This window comes from Plecotus auritus, assembly GCF_963455305.1.
Source record: "Plecotus auritus genome assembly, chromosome: 6".
Taxonomy (NCBI): domain Eukaryota; kingdom Metazoa; phylum Chordata; class Mammalia; order Chiroptera; family Vespertilionidae; genus Plecotus; species Plecotus auritus.
In genome coordinates, this window is record NC_137773.1 from 52,516,642 (window position 1) to 52,542,299 (window position 25,658).

The 25,658-nt window shown below is 38.6% G+C and overlaps 1 protein-coding gene across 1 annotated transcript; it reads right to left on the reverse strand.

Moving 5' to 3' along the window:
* MGAT4D (MGAT4 family member D) lies at positions 1–24,065 on the reverse strand (the record flags this gene model as incomplete). Its single annotated transcript, XM_080674389.1, is given in 12 exon segments — positions 1–29; positions 32–71; positions 1,490–1,597; positions 4,134–4,264; positions 5,957–6,071; positions 8,788–8,863; positions 9,192–9,305; positions 10,817–10,863; positions 13,620–13,753; positions 17,076–17,213; positions 19,742–19,900; positions 23,972–24,065. Coding segments are annotated over 12 exon segments (1,185 nt in total).
* Positions 24,066–25,658: the final 1,593 nt, after the last annotated feature.

The following is a 25,658-nucleotide window of genomic DNA, read 5'->3' on the forward strand; positions in this document are numbered from 1 at the left end:
CTAATCCTTGTTATGCCATTTTTTTCCAAAGAATTCTGATCATTATAAAAGGTGTTAGAATTATGTAACTCCTAATAGTAGATATCCTGTTAGAAATTAAATAATAATGTAAATATAATCACTTTGACATAGCATTAAGCTGTTATATATTCCTATTTATTTTATGTGGTATGGAATATAAAAAAAGAAAAAACAGATTATAACATCAAAAAATTAGTGATTAGATGTACATTCTACTGAATCTGTTGTGAATTTACAAAGGTAAGATTAAAATATCTTACTAGGCAAGAAAAATCCTATATAATAAAGAGCTAATATGCTAATTAGATCGAACAGCAGAACAACCATCTGGATGAGCTTCGGGACGAAGCCGGGGCTGCGAGGGATGGCCCAGGCAGGCAGGGCTGCAAGGGCTGAGCCCCTTGCATGAATTTCGTGGACTGGCCTCTAGTATATATATAATGTTAGAAAAATATCCCATTATAATAGCACCAACAAATAGAATGGCATAGACTAATTTCTTTCTGCATCATCTATGGCTATGTTTCATGTATTTTGATGGTATTACTTTTTACATAAAGATTCCTAACAGTTAAATTTTCATTATTCCAGACACTTGTTGTCTTGTTTAACCAACACTTTTTATCTTGAATTCCATCTTGCCTGATAGCTAATAGCTAACATTTACTGAGTTTACACTGTGTTCCAGGCACTGTTCCAAGCACCATATAATAAATACACAAAGAAAGAGAAGATGGAAAAAAGGTCAAAAATAATTGATGAAATGATGGGAGAATACAGATGTGCCTTTCTCTCAATTCAACTAAGGATTAAAGCAAAGAAAGAAGAAATCTGAAGGATCATCTCATTTAAACTCCTTGTTTATAGGTGAAGAGAGCTCACAGGAGCGGTAGGCCTTGCCCAACACCGTATATATAGGCACTATAACTAAAAACACAGTGTTTTGACTCTGAAGTCTTTGCTTCTTCTACCCCACCAAGATGCTGAAGTCAATTACAAATTGTTTCCAAAAATGAAGGAAAATTTTAAAATGACTAAAAACCAGACTGCTGAATTTTTGTTTATCTGGTAAATAGTGGCCTGAAATAAGAATGAAAATACATTTGAATTTAATAGCAGGAGCATTTTATTTTGAAATATTCTTATATAATTTTTAATATTATTTCATTAAAAATAATAAAACAATTAACTTTATGATTTTCAAAACACTTTTTTAGTCTTACTCTTTAAATGCACAGCTGGAAACAGTGAGGCAAAGAAGTTTACATAGGCTGAATTTTCCAACCATGATAGATAACTTGGGTCTTAAAAAGATGATTCGTCTTCACAATATACAGTCTGGCATAAGATGAATTGTATCTAAATAACCATATTTTACAGTCTCGCTCATGTTCTGATCACTTCTAAATAATAGTTTATAAGTTCATGAAACATTATTTCTTTTTCAATTACCATTTCAAAATCTTACTTTTAAATATTGTTCAGTTCCAGGATGTGATGACTGTATGCCCACATGCTGGAAAAGGGAAGGTTTATATCGAATACGAATTTGCTTATTTCGTTCTACACATTTCTCCTGGGGAAAAAGAGAAACAATAATCTTTGCTTAAAACTCACATACTCTTTTTTTAAAAAAAAAATATGTTTTTATTGATTTCAGAGAGAGGAAGGGAGAGGGAGAGAGAGAAACATCAATGATGAGAGAGAATCATTGATCAGCTGTCTCCTGCACGCCCTTTACTGGGTATCCAACCCACAACCTGAGCCTGTGCCCTAATCGGGAATGGAACCATGACCTCCTGGTTCATAGGTCGATGCTCAACCACTGACCCACACCAGCCAGGCCTCAAATACTCCTTTTTATTGCATTTAGTGATAGAAATACTTTTATTATGCTTTAGCCATCAGCCTATATTAAAATTTTAAAATTTTAAAACATTTAATTCTTAGCTTTTTCTTCACAGGAATGATAGAACAAAAGAGTTGAAATACAAAAGGGCTTTAATTAAAGCAAGTATTTTCATGAACTCTATCTTAGAAAACCAGGCTATTGTTGTACCAAGTACAATATCTCCCTCCTGCCCCCCACCCCCGCCACCCCGCTCTATCTATATGACTTCCAGTGGATGTCTGAAACCACAGATAGTACTAAACCCTATATATACTATGTTCATTCTTATACATGCATACCTCTGATAAAGTTGAATTTCTAAATTAGGCACAGTGAGAGATTAACAGCAATAACTAATAAAATAGAACAATTATAAAAACATACTGGAATAAAAGTTATGTGAATGTAGCATTATTAAGTAAAATAAGGATTAACTGAACACGATACTATGAAAGTGGATCTGATAACTGAGCTGACTACTAAGTGACTAATGGGAAGGAAGCATATACAAGGTGGAGATGCTGGACAAAGGGCTGGTGCCGTCCTGGGCTGGACGAATATGGACAGCGCAAGATTTCATCACACTACTCAGAACGGTGTGCAATTTAAAACTTATGAATTGGTTATTTTTGGAATTTTCCATTTAATATTTTTAGACTGTGGTTGACCTTGGATAACTAATACCGTGAAAATTAAAACCACAAATAAGGGGGAGATACTGTGTAATTTTCCTCTCCCTTTCTCTTTATTCAAAACATAAATGAAGTTTTTGGTGTTTTCCTACCTTCCTATTTCCCTCAGACTACATTATTCTTTCTTTTCCCATATTCATTAATACCTACACTAAATTATACCATCTCGTTTTTTTTTAAATAGTAGAAAGTGTAGGATTAAAACAGAGCCAATATTATAGTTAATGAAAAGAGATTTGGATAGTCTCCTTAAAAATAAAAATAAGATGACCGTGGCATCACTCCTATTAAAAACAAACATTTGAAATTATTCTGATCGCTTCCTGAAAATTATTTTGTATACTGTATTTATAGAAAATTTGTTAAAATACATCTCCAATTTAAATACATAGTAATTTTTAATATTGCAGGCTTACTGAAATGCATTTCTACTCAGTACTGACATGCAGTCTAATCTCTCCTTCCAGTTCTGTCATCTTTTGCTTCATGTATTTTGAGGCTCTTTTGTAAGATGCATACACTTTTAGGATTGCTATATCATCTTGACTCTTTTATCAATATATATCTTTCTTGATCCCTGGGCAATTTTTGAAATCTACTTTGATATTAATATAGCTACTACAGATTTCTTTTTATTAGTGTCTGCATGGAGTATCTTTTTCCATCTTTTTAAAAAATATATCTTTATTGATTCAGAGAGCAAGGGAGAGGGAGAGAGAGATAGAAACATCAATGATGAGAATCAATGATCAGCTGCCTTCTGCACGCCCTCTACTGGGGATCAATCCTGCAACCCGGGCATGTGTCCTTAACAGGAATCGAACCCAGGACCCTTAAGTCCGCAGGCCGACGCTCTATCCACTGAGCAAAACTGGCTAGGGCTCTTTTTCCATCTTTTATATTTAACCTATCTATAGCATATCTAAATTGAGTACAGAGAGCAATTAATTGCATAGTATTTTTTTTAAAATATATATTTTATTGATATTTCACAGAGAGGAAGGGAGAGGGATAGAGAGCTAGAAACATCGATGAGAGAGAAACATCGATCAGCTGCCTCCTGCACACCTCCCACTGAGGATGTGCCCGCAACCAAGGTACATGCCCTTGACCGGAATCGAACCCGGGACCTTTCAGTCCGCAGGCCGACGCTCTATCCACTGAGCCAAACCGGTTTCGGCTGCATAGTATTTTTTAATCCATTCTGATAAACTGTCTCTTAGTTGGTACACCTTGGCTGTTTATATTTGGAGTAAATACTGACATGTTTGGATTTAGGCTTACCATTTTATTGTCTTTTTTCTGTTTCTTCACTTTTTATATCCCATTGTTTGCACTTCTCACTGCACTTTGACCTCTCAGTACTTCATTTGGTAGGTAGAAGTGTCAATAAAAATTTAGAATATTGGAAGTTAAAAAACTGATGCACTCATCAGCTTTGGTTTGGTAAACAAATTTTAGGTAATTATATTAGACAGATAGTATTCTTCTAAAAATATTTGGCATTTACAAAGTAAAAACATACTCACAGAAGTTTCTTCTGGGTTACACATCTTCACCTGAAAAATGTCCCCCAACAGCCAGTCTATGGGTTTATCTTTGTAGAACATTAAAAAAAACCGTATGAAGTCAGTTAAGTCCTCAGATTTAAATAGCTTTCCTATGGAGAAAAAGTAACCAAAGCAAGTGATTTACTGATGGAAATAGTTGATTTAATATTTATGTTTTCCCTATCTTTGTTATCATATTGTAAAATCCTATTTAGCAAGCTCATATTTTTGGTAAATATCAGCTAAAGAACTATTATGACTTTAAAAAAACTTTGTAAAGTTAATCTTAAAGAAGACTTCAGCATCACATACAGCATGCTCCTTGTTCAATGTTCCCTTCTGGTGATCAGAAAGTGAATATTCTCTCTTTCTCATACCTGACTTTGCTGAGAAAGATAAAAAGAATTTAAAATTCTCAGAATAATATGTCAACAAAATTATTTTCTCTGCAAGCTTTTCATCAGGTATTACTGTTACCTAATTTTCTTCTTATTTTAACCAAAGCTGAGCAAAAACCTTCAGGGCCTTAAGATTGGATTCCATACCACTCTATAGAAACTTCGGGAAAGGAAGTAAGTGGTCAAGTAAGTATATGAAGAACAGATGGATTTTACTAGCAACCCGAGAAATGCTTTATACTCTGCCCAACATCAAAAAAATTTTTTTGCTGGGGAAAATCAAATGTTATCAAGCATATGGGGAAGCAGGCGCTCACGTCATTGCTTAGGGGCATATACACTGTTCAGCCAATGTGCCAGGCAACCTGGCAGTACTTAGAGACCCAGCTAATTTGCCCTCAGTGATCCCACTCCAGGGGACATATATGTCACTTCATTTCTTTGTGGTGGCAGAGTTGCAGACCATCAAGGTCCACCACTCCAGGAATGGATGAGCCAAATGGATTGTTAGGTAGCATTTACCCAGCAGTAAGAAGCAATGAACGAAACGAATGTAAAGCAACATGCTGACAGTTTTAACATCTAGTTTCGAAGACAAAAATGTAAGGAACAGGGAGAGGTATCATGTCTATTTTAAACAGGTATAAACATGATCAACACCAGATATTTTACATGGATATATGTATGCTTATATGATATTTTGCACATATTAGGGGGGGGGTGGGAGGAAGTGGGAGTAGGAATCGGGCATAAAACAAAAGAATAAAGTAAGAGAGGGCCCCTGCCTAAGCACTGAAAACATGCACCACAAAGAGAGCGTGGTACTTCAACCTGCTGCCGTCAGAGCCAAATTTAAAAAAAGAATGGAAGGGAGGAAAGAAAGGAAAAGGAAAGTCCACAGAAAATGGTAAAACTAAAAAATCTCATCATGAGCACAATTTTAGGAACTTTTCTTTTATAGTTATGTCACTTTTGGAATACGGGAATTACAGGAACTTCACAGTACAATAGTCTTAAGTTAAAATTCTTTTCTCTGCAACTGCTTTTTGCATGCCTTTTTCTATGTAAAATCGAGAGAAGTTCACCTTAGTCACTGAGCTAACCTGGGTTCCAGACTCACAGCAAGCATTTAACAAGGGGTGCTATCTTAACGTTTTTGTAACGCATATGCATATATGTCAATTAGCTTATTTACATTTTCCATCCAGAAAAAAAAATTGGTTTAAAAATACATTTTCTGAAATTCAGATCCTTGAATCTGATTTTACTAGTAAAGTAACTGTATTTTTGTAGAAATCATGCCATTCCTTTTCATTTAGTAACAAACTTTTTGATAAGTTCTTAAGAACTATTAAGGTTATCATGCTAAAACGCTGGACCCCACAAAATTGACTCATTGCTTACCTATGAATCCAAGAACTGAAAACTCAATATAAAACCAATTATTTGAAGTGATACTATGTACAAAATCTGTGATTTTTGTAAAGTACATCTTTTTAGCTATGATGTCATCTTCTAGCTGGGAAAAAAACACAAAAAGGCATTAGTACCTTTGGTGCTTCCATTGAATAATTTATACTAGCTTGAAAATTACTTTCAATAGACTACACTGAAAAATGTTTTTATGTGGTAATAATTTTATTTATAGTTCAGTTCACTGAGGATATTTACTGTTAGTCAATTTTCATTTTCTGATTCTAAGACTGGGGATTATATCTTTCTTTCCTGAATGCTAACATGTAACATTCATTCACTCTAAATTTTCTTTGGAGGATTGACAGTAAACCTCAAAATAGTCCTCAATGGGGAGGATAGAAACTAGATTTTTCTTTTTAAATTTAATATATTTTTATTAATTTCAGAGAGGAAGAGATAGAGAGATAGAAATATCAATGATGAGAATCCTTGATCAGCTGCCTCCTGCACACCCCCTACTGGAGATTGAGCCAAAACCTGGGTATGTGCCCTGACCGAAATTGAACCATCACTTCCTAGTTCATAAGTCGACACTCAAGCACCGAGTCATACCAGCCAGGCTCTTTTTAAATTTAATACATATTATGCATAATCTCCAGACTCAGAGGGCCTCCTAAATGACTTAGTAGAAGAATGTGGAAGTCCTCAGGCACATTACCAGAGCACAAAATAGAGTTGTGTTGTTTCTAAGGGTACACTAGCTGGATGTCATGTTTCAATTCCATTGTTACTAATTAGGAATCAAAAAGGATTTTTTATTTTCTTCCAATAAAAGAGAAGATCTTTCTTCAGGCCTTTTTCTAACTCTGTTCTTTAATGACATTCTTCAAACTCTTCTCACAACTGCACAGTGTCTCATGTAGTGAGGATACACTTACTGGAGGGAAACATAACATTACTATTTAACAATATGCAGGAACTCAGGGGGTACAAACTATAGGTAATTAATTTATTTCATAAATACAGCATAGGCACTATGTAACTATCCTATATAATAAAAGCCTAATATGCTAAGTGTCCGACTGTTTGACCATTTGACCAATCACTGACCAGTGCACTGACCACCAGGGGGCAGACACTCTGACCAGTAGGTTAGCTTGCTGCTGGGGTCTGGCCGATCGGGACTGGGCAAGACAGGCAGGACATGCCCTGGAGCCCTCCATGGTCCCTCCCCAGCCTGTATTGTGCACCAGTGGGGTCCCTTGGCCTGGCCTGCACCCTCTCGCAATCCAGGACCCCTCGGGGGATGTCAGAGAACAGTTTTGGCCCAATCCCCATAGGCCAGGCCGAGGGACCCCACCTGTGCATGAATCTGTGCACTGAGCCTCTAGTCTTATATAATAAAGAGGGAATATGCAAATTGACTGTCACTCCACCACAAAGATGGTGGCGCCCGAGTGAAGGCAGAGTTTCCGTAACACAAGATGGCTGCACCCACAGCGGAGGCCGAGTTCCCATAAAGAGCCTTAATGAGCAATCAGCAGGGACCTGAGGCTGCGCCCCAACCCTGCCCCCATAGGGCTTGACAGGGGACCTCAGGCTGTTCCACCCACCTGGCAGGGCTTGATGGGGGACCTCAGGCCTCACCACCCTGCCCTGGCACCAGGCCTGGGGGACCTCGGGCCATGTCCCCACCTGGCAGGGCTTGATGGGGGATCTTAGACCATGCCCCCTGCCCTGGCGCCAGGCCGGGGGACCTCAGGCCATGCCCCCACCTGGCAGGGCTTGATAGGGGATCTCAGACCATGCCCCCTGCCCTGGCGCCAGGCCGGGGGACCTCAGGCCATGCCCCCAGTCCAGCGGGGCTTGACGTGGGACCTGAGGCTGCACCCCCCTCCTGGTGGGGCTTGACAGAGGACCTGAGGCTGCACTCCTCTTGCAGCACTGGGCCGGGGAAACTGAGGCTGCTCCCCCCCCCCCCCGCCCAGCAGGGTTTGACGGGGGACCTCAAGACATGCCCCCGCCCAGTGGGGCTTGACAGAGGACCTCAAGGTGCGCCCCCCACCCTGGCCCAGGCTGGGGGACCTCAGGCAGCACCCCCCGCCCTGCCCGCCAGGGGACCTGAGGTTGTGCTCCCCCCCCACAACCGGTGGGGCTTGACAAGGGTGGGACCAGCCGGGTCTGGATCTAGCCCAATGGGGGGGACCCGGCCGGGTCTGGATCTCTCGCGATTTTGAGGCTTACATGGGTGGGCGAGGACTTGACTCTGGGTCCCATGGCGTGCCCCAGATTCTGACAGGAGGAAGATTTTCATATACATTTTACTAATTTTCTTTCATCTCTGACACTTCTATTATAGAGAAAGGGCAAATAGCAATATTAAAATATTTCCTCTAATCAATCCCCTTTTAATGTGCATGAATTTCATGCACTGGGCCACTAGTACTACCCATAAAATCTGAAGCTATGTAGGGTAGCAGGGATAAGCATATACACTGTTCAACATATAATAAGTACACAAATTATGTTTATTTAAACCAATAAACTTGTAGGCAGACAAATGTAGGCAGTACAATTTCTTTTTTTTTTTTTCCTAGATAAATTATTTTCATTTTGTTTCAGGTAACTATATTTTCTTCTGTTAATAGTGACCCCAGAAAGATGACTAATATACAATCAATTTTAAGCTTCCTTGTGGTATTTTAATATAGTATTTTCTATTTTATGAGTATAAAGGAAGGTGGAGAAATACAATGAAGAAGGAAGGAATCAAAAGAGAGATAGAGAACTTCCACTTTATATTTATATCAAGGTCATACCTGTAGATAATACATGGCCTTGGGTTGGGCATACAGCATCAAAAAACAAAAATCCAAAACTTGTTTGATTCGCCAACTAAAGATAATAAAATCTGTTAATATTTGTCATTATTTAATTTTGCTTATAGGCACACTTTAGAAATTAAAAACATAAAACAACTGTCTCTGTGTGGGACAGGGGGTAAGCTCTGATTTGTAGCTTTTGCCCATTTCTGTGGTGTAAATGCTCCTGATTTCATGTTACCAACTGATGTCATTGAATACAGAGTAGGGAAGTGATCCACATAGCTCTTGCAAGTCAATAGGAGCTGGCTGTGTTTGAAATAGGATCTATTAGATGCTGATTCCAACATTTCATCAATTTTAGTTAGTTACTTAAGGCTACAATTTTCTAAATTTCATACCTCTCTAGTTTTTGTGAGTCCTTAGTTGATTGCGTGGCATGTAACATGTCTGGATAAAAAAAGGCAGGTATTGAAATGACCTCTAAGGATCCAGACTTCACCTGCCTTTTGAATCTATCAATAGAAGTAAATGGAGGTTTGTAATTGAATATTTAATATATCTAAATAACAAATACTTAAGAGGAATTTCCTTATACATGTCCACATAATATTTTTATTTGAATTATTTCACAGGTTGATACATGATATCAATATCATAAAACTAATACTCTTTAGCCAAAGTATTTCTTTTATAAATCAGAGAGAGACATATCAAAAAATTAAAATACACAAAATGCACGTTCCAGGATGTATTTATATTTCCAAAAATCTACATGCTCCCCTTTTGGCCTTTCTGCCTCCCAGACAATTCTATTTGCCAGGCATTCCCTTCCTCCTTTTGTCTGCCTGAAGAGTATCTACTTACGCCCTTAGACTTAGCCCAATTGTTACCTTCTCAAGAAAGTGGTTCTTGATATTTTTGGATTATGTAAAATACTCTCTACTCTATATGTTTTCATATTGCCCTCCCCAGACACCACAATAATAGTAGCCTCTTGTGATTTGGTTTTTGCCAGTTTTATCACCCACTGGAACATAGAGATTTGGAAGGCTGGGTCCATTCTACAGCATCTTGCTTGATAGTTTCATATTGGTTCATCAGTGTTTTCATCTCCTGGACTGCATATAGCAGGAGACTATAAGCAGGAGCAGTGAAAGTAGCTTCATACAGTAAAAAATACAAGAATGGTTTTTAAAGATAAGCCAGTAGGCTTCTCATAGAGACAATGGATTTCATGGAGAATAGATATTATAACAAAAATAACATGAAAAATATGGAATTTAATAGGTAGATAACCTACACAGTGGGGGAAAATTATAAGCTATACTTCATCACAGCTGAGATAGAACTATAGAGCACAGATACACATTAAAATAAATATGATCCTAATATATAAAAAGCCAGGGGCCGTCACGACCAAAACAATTGAATGGAAGACCAAACAGCAGGCTGCGTGGAGCGACAAGGCCGGCAGGGGGGTTAGTGAGGGATGACCAAACAACTGAACAGCAGGCTGCGTGGGGAAGTTGGGGGTGACCAGGCCGGCAGGACGGCAGTTAGGGGCGACCAGGCTGGCAGGGGCGGCAGTTAGGGGCAACCAGGCTGGCAGGGAAGGGCAGTTAGGGGTGACCAGGCTGGTGGGGGGGGGCAGTTGGGGGAGACCAGGCTGGTGGGGAGGGGCAGTTAGGGGCGATCAGGCCGGCGGGCAGAGGTGGTTAGGAGTGATCAGGCTGGCAGGGGGGGAAGTTAGGGGTGATCAGGCAGGCAGGCAGGCAGATGAGCAGTTAGGAGCCAGCAGTCCTTGATTGTGAGAGGGATGTCCCCAGGATCAGGCCTTAAGCAGCAGTCGGACATCCCCCGAGAGGTCCCAGATTGGAGAGGGCACAGGCTAGGCTGAGGGGACCCCCCCGTGCATGAATTTCATGTACTGGGCCTTTAGTCACTATTAAAATGATTGGACAGAAAAAAACAGGATAGAAAAATGAAAGGACAGCTAGTTAAAAATTTATCCAACAGTACTTACTTTTTTGTAATCATGTCAACAACATATTTTGAATATTCTTCATTACTCTAAAAATGAGAAAAATATTTTAATGAAACTAAGCATGCCCCATACTTCTATTAATACATGTTTGCTACATATAAACCTAGTTTATGTGTGGAAAGTCATTGTTTCCTAATCATTTCTAGTGTTTTCACTTTCTATAAAAGAATTTAAAATATCCATGTGACTAAAATATCTGACTTGAATATGAAAATATGTCATTCTCCTTTTGTCACAATATGAAATATCACTACTGTTATTTACACTTAAAAATTTGTGGTATACAAAAGCTATGCATCTAAGCCAGTTTTGCCCTAAATGTCAGATGGCTTATTTCAAACAATTGCTCTTTTTTGAAGATATCTTAATTTTATGAGTATTATATGACAATAAGCTTACTTTGAAGTTATTTCACTTTTTTCCAAACCGTATTACTCAGCTAAACTCTCAAATGTTCTTCCATTGACAAACTTTTGTACCTACTCTTTATTGAGTATTGTGCTTAGATGACAGACTCAATAGCTTTTGGTGGTTTATTCCCTCAGATGATTTTTTTTACCTACAAGATGTAACTGCAGGGCCTACAAGCATTCCCAATATAAAATTCTGCAAATATTTTGAGTAATAACCATTCTATTGTCAAATCTGAGTTCTCTGAAAGGCAATTCTAAATGTATATAGTTAAGTTGTTAAAAATATATCTCATTATGCAAATAACTCTATTATCGCACTTAAGATTCTTAAGACAGCCATAAATTGAATCTCTAGTTATTGTTACATACTGAAACATATTCTACTCTAAACATAGTGCTAAAGTTCTAATTCTTAAGCATTATATATTCCATTTTAAAATTTGTCCCCCATATTTTATTGGCCAATATATTTTAGGCAGATGTACATTGTGTCAGCAGCAAATGAACAAAGCTTGTAATATGTAATGCAAAAAAAGTGACAAAACACTTCAGAGATTAAGTATATGCTTCCAATATTAAGAAACCAAATTTGGAGAGAAAGATTGCTTAATCTTTTATTTATATTTTCCCAATAGTTCTTCTGTTGCTTGTTTTGTTTAGAGTTTTTCTGCCTTCAAAGACACATTTATTATAGGAAATGCAAATAATAGAGAAAAGAATAAAGGACAACAACTCCCAACATCTGGAGATAACCATTATTATATTTTATACTTATATGTAAATATAAACTGATATTTATATATAATTTTTGTATACGACTACTAATTTTTAAATGTAAACCATTATTTATATCATTCTAAGATTTGCTCATTCTTTTTCTCTTTATACATTTCATCATTCTGTATTTTCTTCCTCCCTTCTATCACATTTTGCACAGATGGTATGTTAAACAGAATGCTTTATAACTTTTGTTTATTCAACAATATGATTTAGACATGGTTTTATATCAGTGCATATGATATTCATTCTTTCAATGGTTACAAATCACTGCAGTGTAGACATGAATATTCCACCAGTCTTTTGACATTTTGATTGTTTTCAATATTTTGGTGTTTATCACTAAAAATCCTTGAAATAATTACTTATTGAAGACTTACTACATGCCACACAGCATTTGAAATACTTTAAATATTTTAGCTAATTTAATTGCCAAAACAATTATGTGTGATTAAGGTAATATTATCATCACTATTTTACAGATAAGAAAAGTGAAGCACAGAGAAGTAACTTGTTCCAGTTCACCAGCCAGGAAGCAGAGAAGCTGGCATTTGAAGCTGGCAATCTAGATCCAGAGTCTGTGTTCTCAATTACGGTACTAGTGTGTCATATTTTATCATTTTGAAATTCTTGCCTGGCTATCTCCTTAGGATAACTTCTCAGAAATTAGATTTCTGTGACAAAAGATACACACATTTTAAATCTGATACATGTTGCCAAATTCCCCTCCCAAAGGCCTTATCATGTTAACATTTATACAGTACTTATATAGCACTACAAGATAGAAAACTTTGGGGCCATTAGGGAGATGAATCTGCTCTATTAATAACTAGGCAAATTACTTTCATAAACTCGTTTCTTCATCTGTACAATCAGGATAGTACTACCTCCTTTACAGTGATGTAATGCAGGTTATAAATAATGTATATTAAATTGTCTACAATCCTTCAGATATAGAAAGGAGTCCCCCAATTAGTGGTAGCTATTATTTAATATAAATTATCTCTTGAATCCTATACTAACCTTTTACTGGGCAGGTTTTATTACTATAACATCACTTTTAATGTTCTGTTTGTAAATACAATTCTGTACCATATAGTATGGAAGGCCCCTAGTTACATTTTTTTAATGTATTTTTATTGATTTCAGAGAGGAAGGGAGAGGGGGGAGGGAAAGAGAGATGAAATATCAACAATGAGAGAGTCATCAATTTGCTGTCTCCTGCACACCCCACACTGGGGATCAAGCCCATATCCTAGGCATGTGCCCTGACTGGGAATCAAACCATGACCTCCTTGTTCATAGGTCAATGCTCAATCCCTGAGTCATGCCGGCCGAGCCTAGTTACATATTTAATAATGTAATCTTATTTCTCCACATGGAAACGTGATATTTAAATAAACTTTTTAGATTGACATATTTAATTCTTTCTTGGTGGTGTCAAAAAAATTATTAAATACATTGTCTGCTATCTAAAAAAGGCACCTATGAATTGCTTTTTGAAATTTGAGGGGAAAATTTGAAATGATACAGTGATTAGCATGGAGACTGCAGGCTGGGAGCAAGGAGAGCTGGTTGGCCTTCATACGTACATCTGCAATAGAGACGATCACTACAGAGTCCTTCTCCTCCGAAAGCGTCATCCTGGAAATAAGCGAGGTCAGCGTTTGCTTCAGGTAACTATGATTTCGTCTCTTAACAGTGGAAATGCCAAGTGCAAAAGACACTGCAGACACCCGAGCATGGCATCACCATTTCAAACCACAGAGAAAAATATAATTTAGCATTAATGTCTATGCTTACTTCTATATTTGGGTTAATTGTGTAGTCATAAAAATAGTGCTTGAAATTTTATTACAGAAGTAATCCCAACCAAAAGCTGTTAGTTTTTATAATATACTAGAGGCCCAGTGCATGAATTTGTGCACCAGTGGGGTCCCTCGGCCTGGCCTGCGGGATCGGCCAAAACCGACATCCCCTGAGGGGTCCCGGATTGCAAGAGGGTGCAGGCCAGGCCGAGGGACCCCACTGGTGCACGATCGGGACCGGGGAGGGATGCAGGAGGTTGGCCAGCCGGGAAGGGGCCATGGGAGGGCTCCAGGGCATGTCTGGCCCATCTCATTCAGTCCCAAATGGCTGGACCCCAGCAGGAAGCTAACCTACCGGTTGGAGTGCCTGCTCCCTGGTGGTCAGTGCACGTCATAGCGAGCAGTTAAGCAGCCTTAGCATATCATTAGCCTATTACACTTTGGTTGAACAGATGACTGGACACTTAGCATATTAGGCTTTTATTATATAGGATTTTGTTTTCTGCTTAAGGAAATTCCAATTTGCAGTGGATGGTTAGAAAATGCATTAAATAGATACCAAGACAATTTCAGTACAGTGGAAAAGAAAACTATTCATTCTCCATTTATTATAGTGTCCTCTAACTGGATATGAAAGGCATTGGCTGGTTCTCTACTCTTCTTCCTAAGGAGACACTAGAACCTCAAATAGCAAAAATACTCTGAAATAATGACATCTGTGAAAACAGTACATGAGGTAATTTCCAACTGATTTGATGGAATAAATCCATGTCTCTACATGACTTTTATAGCCCAATAATGGCCAGAGCACTGGAAGAACAGAGCCATGCCATCCTAAATAGATACCAAGATTCTATGCTCAAAGCAGCTACAGACAGCAAGTAAGCAATGAACATGCCTATGGTCCAGCAAAACCATTCTTAAAATAGGCAGGGTCTCACATCACCCTGCTTGGCCCCAGAGGATGACTGGTTAGCCAGAGATGGGTAAGATTCCTCAGGGAAGGAACAACCTAAGACAGGCACAGTCACAGAGGGGCCATCAGGAGAGAACTTGGGGGTCAACAGAGGTGGGGCACAGACCCTCACCCCCCAACCTTGCAGGGGCCTGAACCCTCACCCCTTCTGAGGGAGGTCTCCTGCCCCCACAGCTGCTTTGCTTCCCATGCCCAGCTCCGATCGGGACACAGATGACAGACAGAGACTTGGCCCAGCTCAGATTGGGACCCAGGTAACAGACAGAGACTTGGCCGACAGCAGCTGCCCTATATCTAAATCCAGCCTAGCACCAGGAATGCTCAGGGCCTACTCAAGAATGCATATAATCCTTTCTACTAATATTTACAGGGTAAACTAAGATTGTTGGTAGAGTATTAAATTTGACAGTAAAATAATAATTAAGTTTTCAGATTAATTTAAATAGGCTAATTGAAATAAGTGAATATTCAAGGAAATTTCATTGTACTGGACAAAAAGCTGTTCCTAAAGTAGTAACTAAAATTTCTATTGGTAGTTCATCTCATGGTAAAATTCCTGAACATGCAATGAACCTAAAGCAGTCGTATTTTTGTGCAAAAAAATCAAAATTTAAAGTAATCAAGACTGCATTATAAAATTTACAAAAGCCTCCATTAATCAAAAAAGGGGGAATAGTAGGATAATATCATGTAAGGAAAAATATCCTATAAGTAAATTACATCTAGAAAATTTTTACTTTACAAAATTAATTTTCATTTGTAATGCTAAAAGTAAGACACCCATGAATAACACACATGGTGTCTAAATAAGACAATGGAAAATCGTTTGGGCAAAAATAAAAAGGATCCCAAATCAATTATATAGAAAAGATTCCTTTATTAACTTTTGGTCGAGAATATGTTTGTATATTTTCAGAAAACAGCTCCAAGACTATGTGGATTCCTGCAACAGAGAGGAATTGACAGGTCTGCTCCAACCACGAAGACAAGAGGAGAAACAGTCCAGAGATGGAAGACGCTGACGACACCTTGCCACACTAGCAGTCAGTAGCTGTGTGTCACAGCAGGTTGCCTAGGACCAAACCAGAGAGGGTCGGACCTGCATTGCCACCATGTGCCCACCATCCAGATATCATTGCTGACATGTACACATATGGAACTGTTGGACATTGAAATTGGGACTCAAACATTTTTTGTTATTATATGTTTATTTCTAGTCTGCAGAGGCAAGATTTTTTAAAGGAAAGAAATAGGGAAAAAATAGATACAGAGGCAAAGAAGCATTAAACAGACTGTCAAACTACAGCGGAAAGGCAGAGGAGGTTGGGGGGTGGGCTGTAAGAGATCAACCGAAGAACTTGTACGCATGCATATAAGCATGACCAATGGATACAAGACACTGGCGGCGGGGGCAGGTAAAGGCATGTACTGGGGGATAGGGGAGGCCGGGGGAGGTCAATGGGGAAAAAAAAAAGGAGACATATGTACTACTATTTGTAATACTTCAAACAATTATATATATAATTGTTTATATATTTTATATATATTTATTTTATAAACAATATATATATAATTGTTATTAATTTAATAACAATTATATATATTATATAATTTAATATTATATAATTGTTATTAAATTATATAATTTAATTGTTATTAAATTATATAATTTAATAACAATTATATATATATTTTATATATATATAAAATAGGCAGGGTCAGCCTTGGGGCTGTGGTTTGCTGACCCCTGGCACAGAGAGACGCACTCATTGGAATGAATGAGGTTTGTGAGAAAGGCAAGTTTCTGAGTGTTGGTCTAATGTCCCTTTTCTCCTCTTCTGTATCTGGTGAGCTTGAACTCAATCTTCAAGGTTTAGCTCAAGGGTCACTGCTGTAAAACCTTTCAGACCTCGGTCCCCATAAAGATGGGGAAATGTGGAGATAATCAGATGAGAATAGATTTATCAAACCAAGGGAGAAAAAGAGTTATCAAGTACTGGGCAGATAATTAACATATACTTGAGTTATATTCAAAGCATCTGTATCAAACCTGAATTTAAATTCAAGTCTCCAAGTATTTATTAAACTATTTTTTTTCTGCCAGACAATATACTGATGTCTGGTTATCCAAATAAATGCCAGATAGGCTGGTGATGTAAGAATCAAACTGAGCATCATTTCAATGGATTACATTTTAAAACTTAAAGGCATGTTCCCAAAGATCAGAATATCTGTATTTGATTTCCTCATTCTAATTTTCTTACCACCTTCTTTCTTTTTGCCAATGATTACATCAGGATAAATTCTGTCTACTTTCCTCAGATGAGGGAGAAAGAATTTTAAGACTTCAAATGTATTAGACACTGTTTCATTCTTATCCAATGTATTCACTTCCTTCTCACCTGAAAGAAAAAATAGGGCTTCTGAGTTCATGGTTTCCTTAGATATCACCTACCTTACAGCTGCAGAACCTATAGATGATGTTAAGTGAGGGCTTCCTGTATTTAAGTTAAATCTATCACTATGAGCTACAATGACCATTCATTTGAATTTGCCTCTACAATTCTGAAAGAGAACAAAGCTGGAGGACTCACACTACCTAATTTTAATTCATAATATATATATGTTAATCAAGGCAGTGTGGTATTACAGAAAAAAAAAAATAGATGCACAGACCAATACAAATTCTCTATTGTATCTATAGAGCTACAGAAAGAGACCCACACAAATATGGTAGATTGACTTTATTAAAGATATGAAGGCAATTCAATGCAGAATGGACACCTTTTTGACAAATGGTGCCAGGACACTTGGACATCCACAGAAAAAAGACTGAACCTTAACCTATTCTTCACACCATTTATAAAGATAAACTCTAAGGTTTTATAGACCTAAAATTTAAAATCTGAAACTATAAAATAAAAAAACACACATAAAAGAAAATTCCCATGACTCTTAAAGAGTTCTTAGATATATCAAATGCATAATACATAAAAAATTGATAAACTGAATTTCATCCAAATTGAAAATGGTTGCTTTCTGAAAAACACATTAAGAGAACGAAAAGACAAGCCACAGACTGGGAAAAAATATTTCTTAATCACATATTCATTTGATACGTATCCAGGATATATTAAAAATACCTCTTGCCTAACTGGTTTGGCTCAGTGGATAGAGCGTCGGCCCATGGACTGAAGGGTCCCAGGTTCAATTCTGGTCAAGGGCATGTACCTTGGTTGTGGGCACGTCCCCAGTGGGGAGTATGCAAGAGGCAGCTGATTGATGTTTCTCTCTCATCGATGTTTCTGACTCTCTATCCCTCTCCCTTCCTCTCTGTAAAAAATCAATAAAATATATTTTTTAAAAAAACAAAACAACAACAAAAAATACCTCTCAGCCCTAGCTGGTTTGGCTCAGTGGATAAGAGTGTCAGACTTGGACTGAAGGGTCCCAGGTTCAATTCTGGTCAAGGGCACATGCCCAGGTTGCAGGCTTGATCCCCAGTTGGGGGCATGCAGGAGGCAGCCAATCAATGATTCTCTCTCATCATTGATATTTCTATCTCTCTCTCCCTCTCCCTTCCTCTATGAAATCAATATATATATATATATATATATATATATATTTTAAAAACCTCTCAAAACTCAACAACAAGAAAACAAACCACCCAATTTTTTTAATGTGCAAAAGATTGAATGTGCAAAAGATCAGACATATTACAAAGAAGATGGAAGGAAAATAAGCACATAAAAATGTTCAACATCATTACACTAGACAGAACTGCAACTTAAAACTATGAGATGCCATGATATTAGAATGGCCATAATAAATAGAAGGAACTGGAACTCTCATATAATTGCTACGAGGAATGCAAAATGGTACAGCCACTTTTAAAACAGTTTGGCCGTTTCTTACTAAGTTACTCATATACTTACCATATGCCCACGAAGTCTAGATATTTATCCTAAAGAAATGAAAATTCAAACAAAACACCTGTACATGAGTGCTTATAACAATAGGTATTTGTAATCACCCCAAAACCTGAAACCAACCCAAATGCCCCTCAGCTGGTGAAACAAACTATCCATTGTGCATCCATACAATGGAATGCTACTCAGCAATATCAAAGCAGCAAACAACTGGTCACACAACACTTGGATGAATCTACACTAAGTGATAACCAGTCTCAGAGGGTTATCTGTGTAATTCCATTTGCATGGCATTCGGGAAAATGGAAAACTACAGGAACAGAGAACCGATCAGTGGTTTCCAGTTAAGAGTGGGGCAGGGTGGAGGGTGTGGGGCGGGGCGGAGGGAAGGGGAGAGTATTTGACTACAAAGGGGGAGGCATGTGGCAGGACTTTATATCCTGAAGAAAAGGGAAACCACTGAAGGCTGATATACAAGACAATGCAGTCTTCACTTTGGCTTCAGTGAGGATAGGTAGGTGGGGACAAGGTTAGAGAGACAGAGAAAAAGTAAAGAGTATGTTAGCAGACTTTTAGATGAAGCACGAAGGTGGCCTGACTAGGATAGTAGAGACGGTGATGGAAAAATATGGACAGATTTGTGAGGTATATGGGATTATGAATCAATGGGGTTGCTCACTGATTGACATGGAAGTAAGTATGCGGGAGGGAGAGGCAGGAGTCAGAGATGATGCTCAGGTTTCTGGCTTCGTCTACTGGATGCATCATGAATGCTGGTGCAATTCACAGAGATCGAAAACACAGAAAGACCACCTTCCAGTTAGAGATGAGAGGCAGTGATGTCTCTTACCTGATTTTTCCATGTCTGACAATAAAAGAGCAAGAACTGATTTAATTATATTTATTGGGGAGAAATGTCCTACAATCAGGAAGCATAAAATGTAAATTTCCAAACATAAAACAAACAAACCACCATGCATAAAAACAAAAGCAACACAAACCTAAGTTTACGGATACATCTCCACTCTGTCTGTTGTCATACTTCATTTTACTCAAGGCTTCCATCAGCTCTTGGCGATTTCTTTCAGTTTTGTTTTTTAAATGTACAAAATTTTCCTTAAACTCCAAAATATGGTTTCTACAATTAATTAATTGATTACCTGCATAGAAAACACATATGTATATGTTTATATATGTAGCAATGGTATCATACAATTTTCATAATATATAACAAAAATACAAAATATATGCTTCTCTATAGCTATATATCTAGCACTAAATGTGTGTTTATGTGTATATATGTATAGTGCTATATACATATGGTATACATATGTACATAAAAGACTGAAAAAAAAGAATGAAATGTTAAGCACTATCTGGAAGGTGCATGTATCAGATTTGGAATTAGAGGAAAACACCAATTGAGCCAGAAAATTCACTTCTATGAATTTATCTAAAGAAAATGACCAGGAATATGTACAGATTTGGCTCTAAGAATGTTCAACATGGGCGGCATTATTTATCATTGTAAGAAAATCAGAAACAACCTAAGTACCTAACAATGGAAATATGCTAAATAAATTGCAGAATATCTTTTAATAGTCTGATGGCTCTTAAATCACATATGATTGAATCTTGGTTTTGCCACTTAATATTTGTGTGGCTTGAGCAAGCTGTTTAATTTTTGCTAGCCTCTGTTCTTCACGTGTAAATGGATATATAAGAATCCCTGCCTCGGAGTTGTTGTGAAGATGCAGTTCAATAATGCATGCAGACCACGTGGCAAAGCCTATTTAAAAAATGCTTTGACAAATGTCTAATAAACATTTTTTGGTGGACTACTCTTTATTCATTTATCAATTGAATACCATGCAGCTATAAAAAGAACATTTAATGTCATTAAAGCCATTGTGATGCTCATGAGGTTTCCAAACACAAGGCAAACATTTGGCTCTATGATTTTGACGTTCAAGGGAAGTATTAGGGCTGGTATTACAGATTTGAGAGCAAAAATCTTGAGGCACTTATAAAACTGAGCAAGACAATGTAGTGAAAGAATACGGCCCAGTCTTATTTCATCCCTGCCTTGGCTCACACTAGCCTTAGCCTTGGGCAGAGAATTCAGTCTTTGAAATCCAGCAGGGAGCATTATCTAAAGAATGGACTTGCCAGCATTGAAATTGATTTAAGAGGTTCTAAAACAGAACCATACTTCATCAAAAGAACTGCAACTACTCCAATAAATCTTGAATATCCATACAGTGGATACTACTTGGGGATGCTCACAAGTTTAAACAGGACGTAGTGTAACCAGTATAGCCCTGTTACTGGGATTCCCAGGTAATATTCTCTTTGTAAAAGGGATCATGTGTTTGGAGTTGATATAGCACAGGTGATGCAACATATCTGGGTGAGTCAGTCCCTGAGGGATCAATTTGGTAAACATGAAAAGAAAGCGTGTTCTCTGGAGGAAGTAGTATTTGCAGAAACAACCATACAGAGATGTTAAAGGACACAATCTCTAGGCTTAGATCTGCTTCTCATTCATTCTGACCAGGTAATTCAACTCATCAGTATTCTATTTAAAATATTTATATTACTTGCATATTCACTGAGGTACTTTGTGAGGGTGGACTGTTATAAAACTATCTTCCTGGCAAAGTAGTCCACATGTGCAATGGGCCAATGTAACTTCCACCCATAAACCAGGTGAGGTCCTGAGAACCACTGACCTTCGCATCTCACAGCAAGGGGCCAGTAGAAATAAAGAGGAGCTACCAGACTGCACAGCACAGATCGGTGATACCAGCTGTGAGCCTGTTAGACATGTATCTCAGGCCTCACCCAGGACCTCCTGAGTCAGAAGCTGCATTTTAATGATTCACAGGAAACTGAGATTTGTGTTAAAATTTAAGAAGTACTGTTAATAGACCTTTAATGGTTTCATCTTTCTCATCATTGACTTTACTATAGAGTTCAGGTCTTTATTGCCTCTTGCTGCACAATTATTATAATTGCCTTTTAATTGGTCTCTCACCTCCAATCCACAGTTAATCTTCTGGAAACCCTGCCCAAAGACTTTAAAAGGTTCCCTAAATGCTAGCCGAATAAAATCCAAATGAACTTGCCTTAGTATACACGGTCCTATACAATGTGGCTATGACCTAACTTTCCCACCTTATTTCACTCACTAAATACCTCCAGTTAGGAGAAGCATGCTGAGCTATTCATTCTTTCTCCCATTGAATAGGTATCATGTGCCACTCACTGTGCTGTGATAGGTAAACAAAACATGGATAAAGTCCGGTTCCTGCTCTAAATTAACTAACAACTGGGCTTGCAAGGGATGTGGGAAAGGAGCATATATTTGAACAACTAAGTATAATGGAATTGTCAAAATGGAATTATCCTCGAGGTGCACAGGCCAAGGGAGGAAGGAATAGTGAAGAGCCCACTAGCCCTTGGATCCTGGACTCTGCTGACCACACTAGGGAGCTCTCACCTCGCCAGTCCTGCTGCAGGGTATGTTTTAGGCACATAGATACATTCCCATAAGGTCAAATACCTTGGTGATTATATATGGTCCCCCACTTGGAAGGGGAGGAGGCAACTGATCAATGTTTCTCTTGTACATTGATGTTTCTCTCTCACCACACTTTCTCTCTCCTTTCCTCTCTCTAAAATTAATAAACAAATCCTCAGGTGAGATTTAAAAAAAAGTAAGTGTATTCTCAAGATCTCATTTTCTGAACTTGGACATATGAATGATGGGAATATAAACACTTTGAGGAACCAAATTTGTTTTTCCTGGTCATAACTAGAGAACACACCAAAATGGTTGTGTTTTCAAAAACACTACATATCTCAAAAAGTCTACATTTTCAATAAAAGAATGTTCATTGTATTAAAGTGTCCTATGAGGTTGCCAATCTAAATTGTCTTCCAAAATTACTATCAAAAGAAGTTTACATTTTGCTTTCTAATTATAAGTAATGACTTATTTTTTTTTGTTAATAAAATAGTTCATTGTTTATTGTTCCAAAATAAATAAAGACACATTTGGATAATAGTCTTTATAGAAAATAAAGAGGGAAAGAGTATAAAATGATTAAAGATTAGTAGTATAAATCATATAAATTAATATACATTTTTAATCTTTAAACAAATGGCATACAATGTTGGTACTGCGGGTACGTGACAAAATTTAGTATTAATTAAGGGACTAAAACATAATTTTAACATTAATTAGAGGACATAAACATTAATTAGAGGACTAAAGCCACTTCCAAACTTTACCCTTGACTCTACTACCAAGATTACTTAGTGTGCACCCTGAGTCATAAATGAGTATAAAAAGAAGAATGGAAATTTAACCTAAAACAACCCAAGGACAGTCTTGGAAGGCTGGGTTAATATGTTTGCAGAATCCCTAAGTCTTCAGTTCAAAATTTTACTGTATAAATGTTAAAATGTTACACTATGGCCTAGAGTTGAAAGATAAAATACAGGAAACCAAAGTTAAATTTGAATTGCAGATAAACAATTTTTTAGTATCAATGTATTCCATGCAATTTTTATATTAACAAGTTACTCATTGTTTATCTGAAATTCATATTTAACTGGGCAACCTCCATTTGCTGCATTGGGAACTCCATAGACAACAATAAATTAAAACCTTGGTGTGTTTCAAAGTGGTAATGTGAGCCAGATTAGTCAGATTCCAAACCAGTACTCTAAATTGTTGGTTATGTCTCTCTCTACCATCTCACCCTGTTTCAGCTTCCCAGAATATACTGAGGGAGCCCTGAAGTGTAGCTCAAAAACGTCAAACACGTAAGAGGAAAGATGCTGGCTGTGTGAGTGGAGTTCTTGGAGTCAGACATTCACGTTTCTGGAAATAATGGGGTGGGGATGGGGGCAGCTGGACACAGATCGGGTCCTTGAACCTACGTGGGAAAAGGCACACGCAGAGGCCAGAGCCTGAGGCCCTGCAGGCCAATGCGTTAGCTCACGTACCCAGCGGCGGTCAAAGCCACGCGGATAGACCTGGGTGTCCGTTACAGCTCAACCGCTGGCATGACCAGGGCGTGGGGGCTACATCTGTGAAGCCCCTATTAGGAGAGCAGGTGACCGCGCCAGGTCCCTATGTCACCCCACCCCCTTCTCTCTGACCCAGCAATCCAGGAGCCCCGAAGCAAGACAGTTGGCTGGAGATGCCACCCTCCGCTTACTGGTCTGAGTCATCCTGGAGATGCAGAAACAGGAGAAGCTGAAGAGCATGACCGCGATGAGCGCTATCAGCAAGTTCACTTGCTTGGCCCTCATGGAGCTGGCTGGGTCGAGCAGCAGGCAGCGGGCAGCGGACAGCGCAGCAGTGGAGGCGGGGAGCAGGGCCCACACCACCCAGGACGAAGAAGCACGCGAGCGCCTGCGCCCCTGGACGCGCGCCCCTGTGCACCCTCCCCACGGTGTCCGTGGGACCCCGGCACACCCGCCCCTTGGGAGCTCCCTTCACTAAGAGAACTCTGCACCCTTGGCCTCCCGAGTATGGCTCAGTGCTTAGAATCGGAAGGCTGTAGGGCTGCAGTTAGTTAAATGACAAACTATGGGACTGACACATGGTGAGGGCTCAGGAACTTTATCTTCCTGTAGTAGTGAGTGACTTTTGTGCCAGACTCTGGGCTAAACAGTTTCCATATAGGATCTCAGGTTACACAGCTGCAAATGGTTCCTCAAATCTTATACATGGATTTCAAAAATTCCTACAGAAAATGTGTATCGTTACTTTCAGATGATTTAGCCTTAAATGGTAACCATCACATGTCCAAATGACTTCAATGGCTTAAATGTTCACGTGGGATGTGATCAACCCCAGACCTTCAGTTTTATCCCATTACCTTTATTTTTTATCTCTTGGTACCCCCTCCCCAGGAAAGGAGTCAACTTTTATGAAAGAAAAAGTTATGTATACGATGAGAAGCAGCCCTAGGGAGATTTGCTGAGCTTTCCCAAGTTCAAGGTAGGAGGAGTTCCTCGGACCTTCAACCAAGGCTGGGAAACACTAGGTGAGCTTCAGAAGGGTGAGACTCTCTCTAGTCCCTTAAACGTGTTTTTTTATTTGGGTTCTCCACACTGATCACTCTACTCCTGTGTGGGACTCATTGGCAGTGCCTGGTAAAACGGATTCTACTTCAAACCAGCCTTGCACCACTGGGCTGGTTTCTGGCCCTTTGAGGAACAAAGATTCGAACACAGGCCAGCCTGTCATTATAAGCCATTTTCTCGTGAGCTAGTGGCCAGGAGTTGTGGCCTTCAGTTAAGCAATGACCCAGTCAGCTCCCCAAATAGGGAACTGGGAGAAATAAATACATCCACTTTATCCTCCTGCATCCCATCAGACTCTTGCCAGTCTTCACTTTGGCTAAGCTCTCTGGGAAGCCAGAAAGCAAGGAAGTCCAGCTTGATGTCCTAGGGCAGTGGTCGGCAAACTCATTAGTCAACAGAGCCAAATATCAACAGTACAACGATTGAAATTTCTTTTGAGAGCCAAATTTTTTAAACTTAAACTTCTTCTAACACCAATTCTTCAAAATAGACTCGCCCAGGCCGTGGCATTTTGTGGAAGAGCCACACTCAAGGGGCCAAAGAGCCGCATGTGGCTCGCGAGCCACAGTTTGCCGACCACTTTCCTAGAGCATACAAGCCTGCCTCCTGGGCTATGAAGCAGAGTAGAGAAAATTGTAGGCGAGAGTGGGATGGGGGAAGGAAGCTATTCAGCACAAAGATATCTCCAAAATCAGTAACGTATTGTTCTCTAACTTGAACTCCAGGTTCACATTTTCAGCTGCCTTTAAGATTCAAAAAAGCACTTTGCTCTCACACCTTAATGTATCTGAAATCAGTATATCTTCGAGTTAA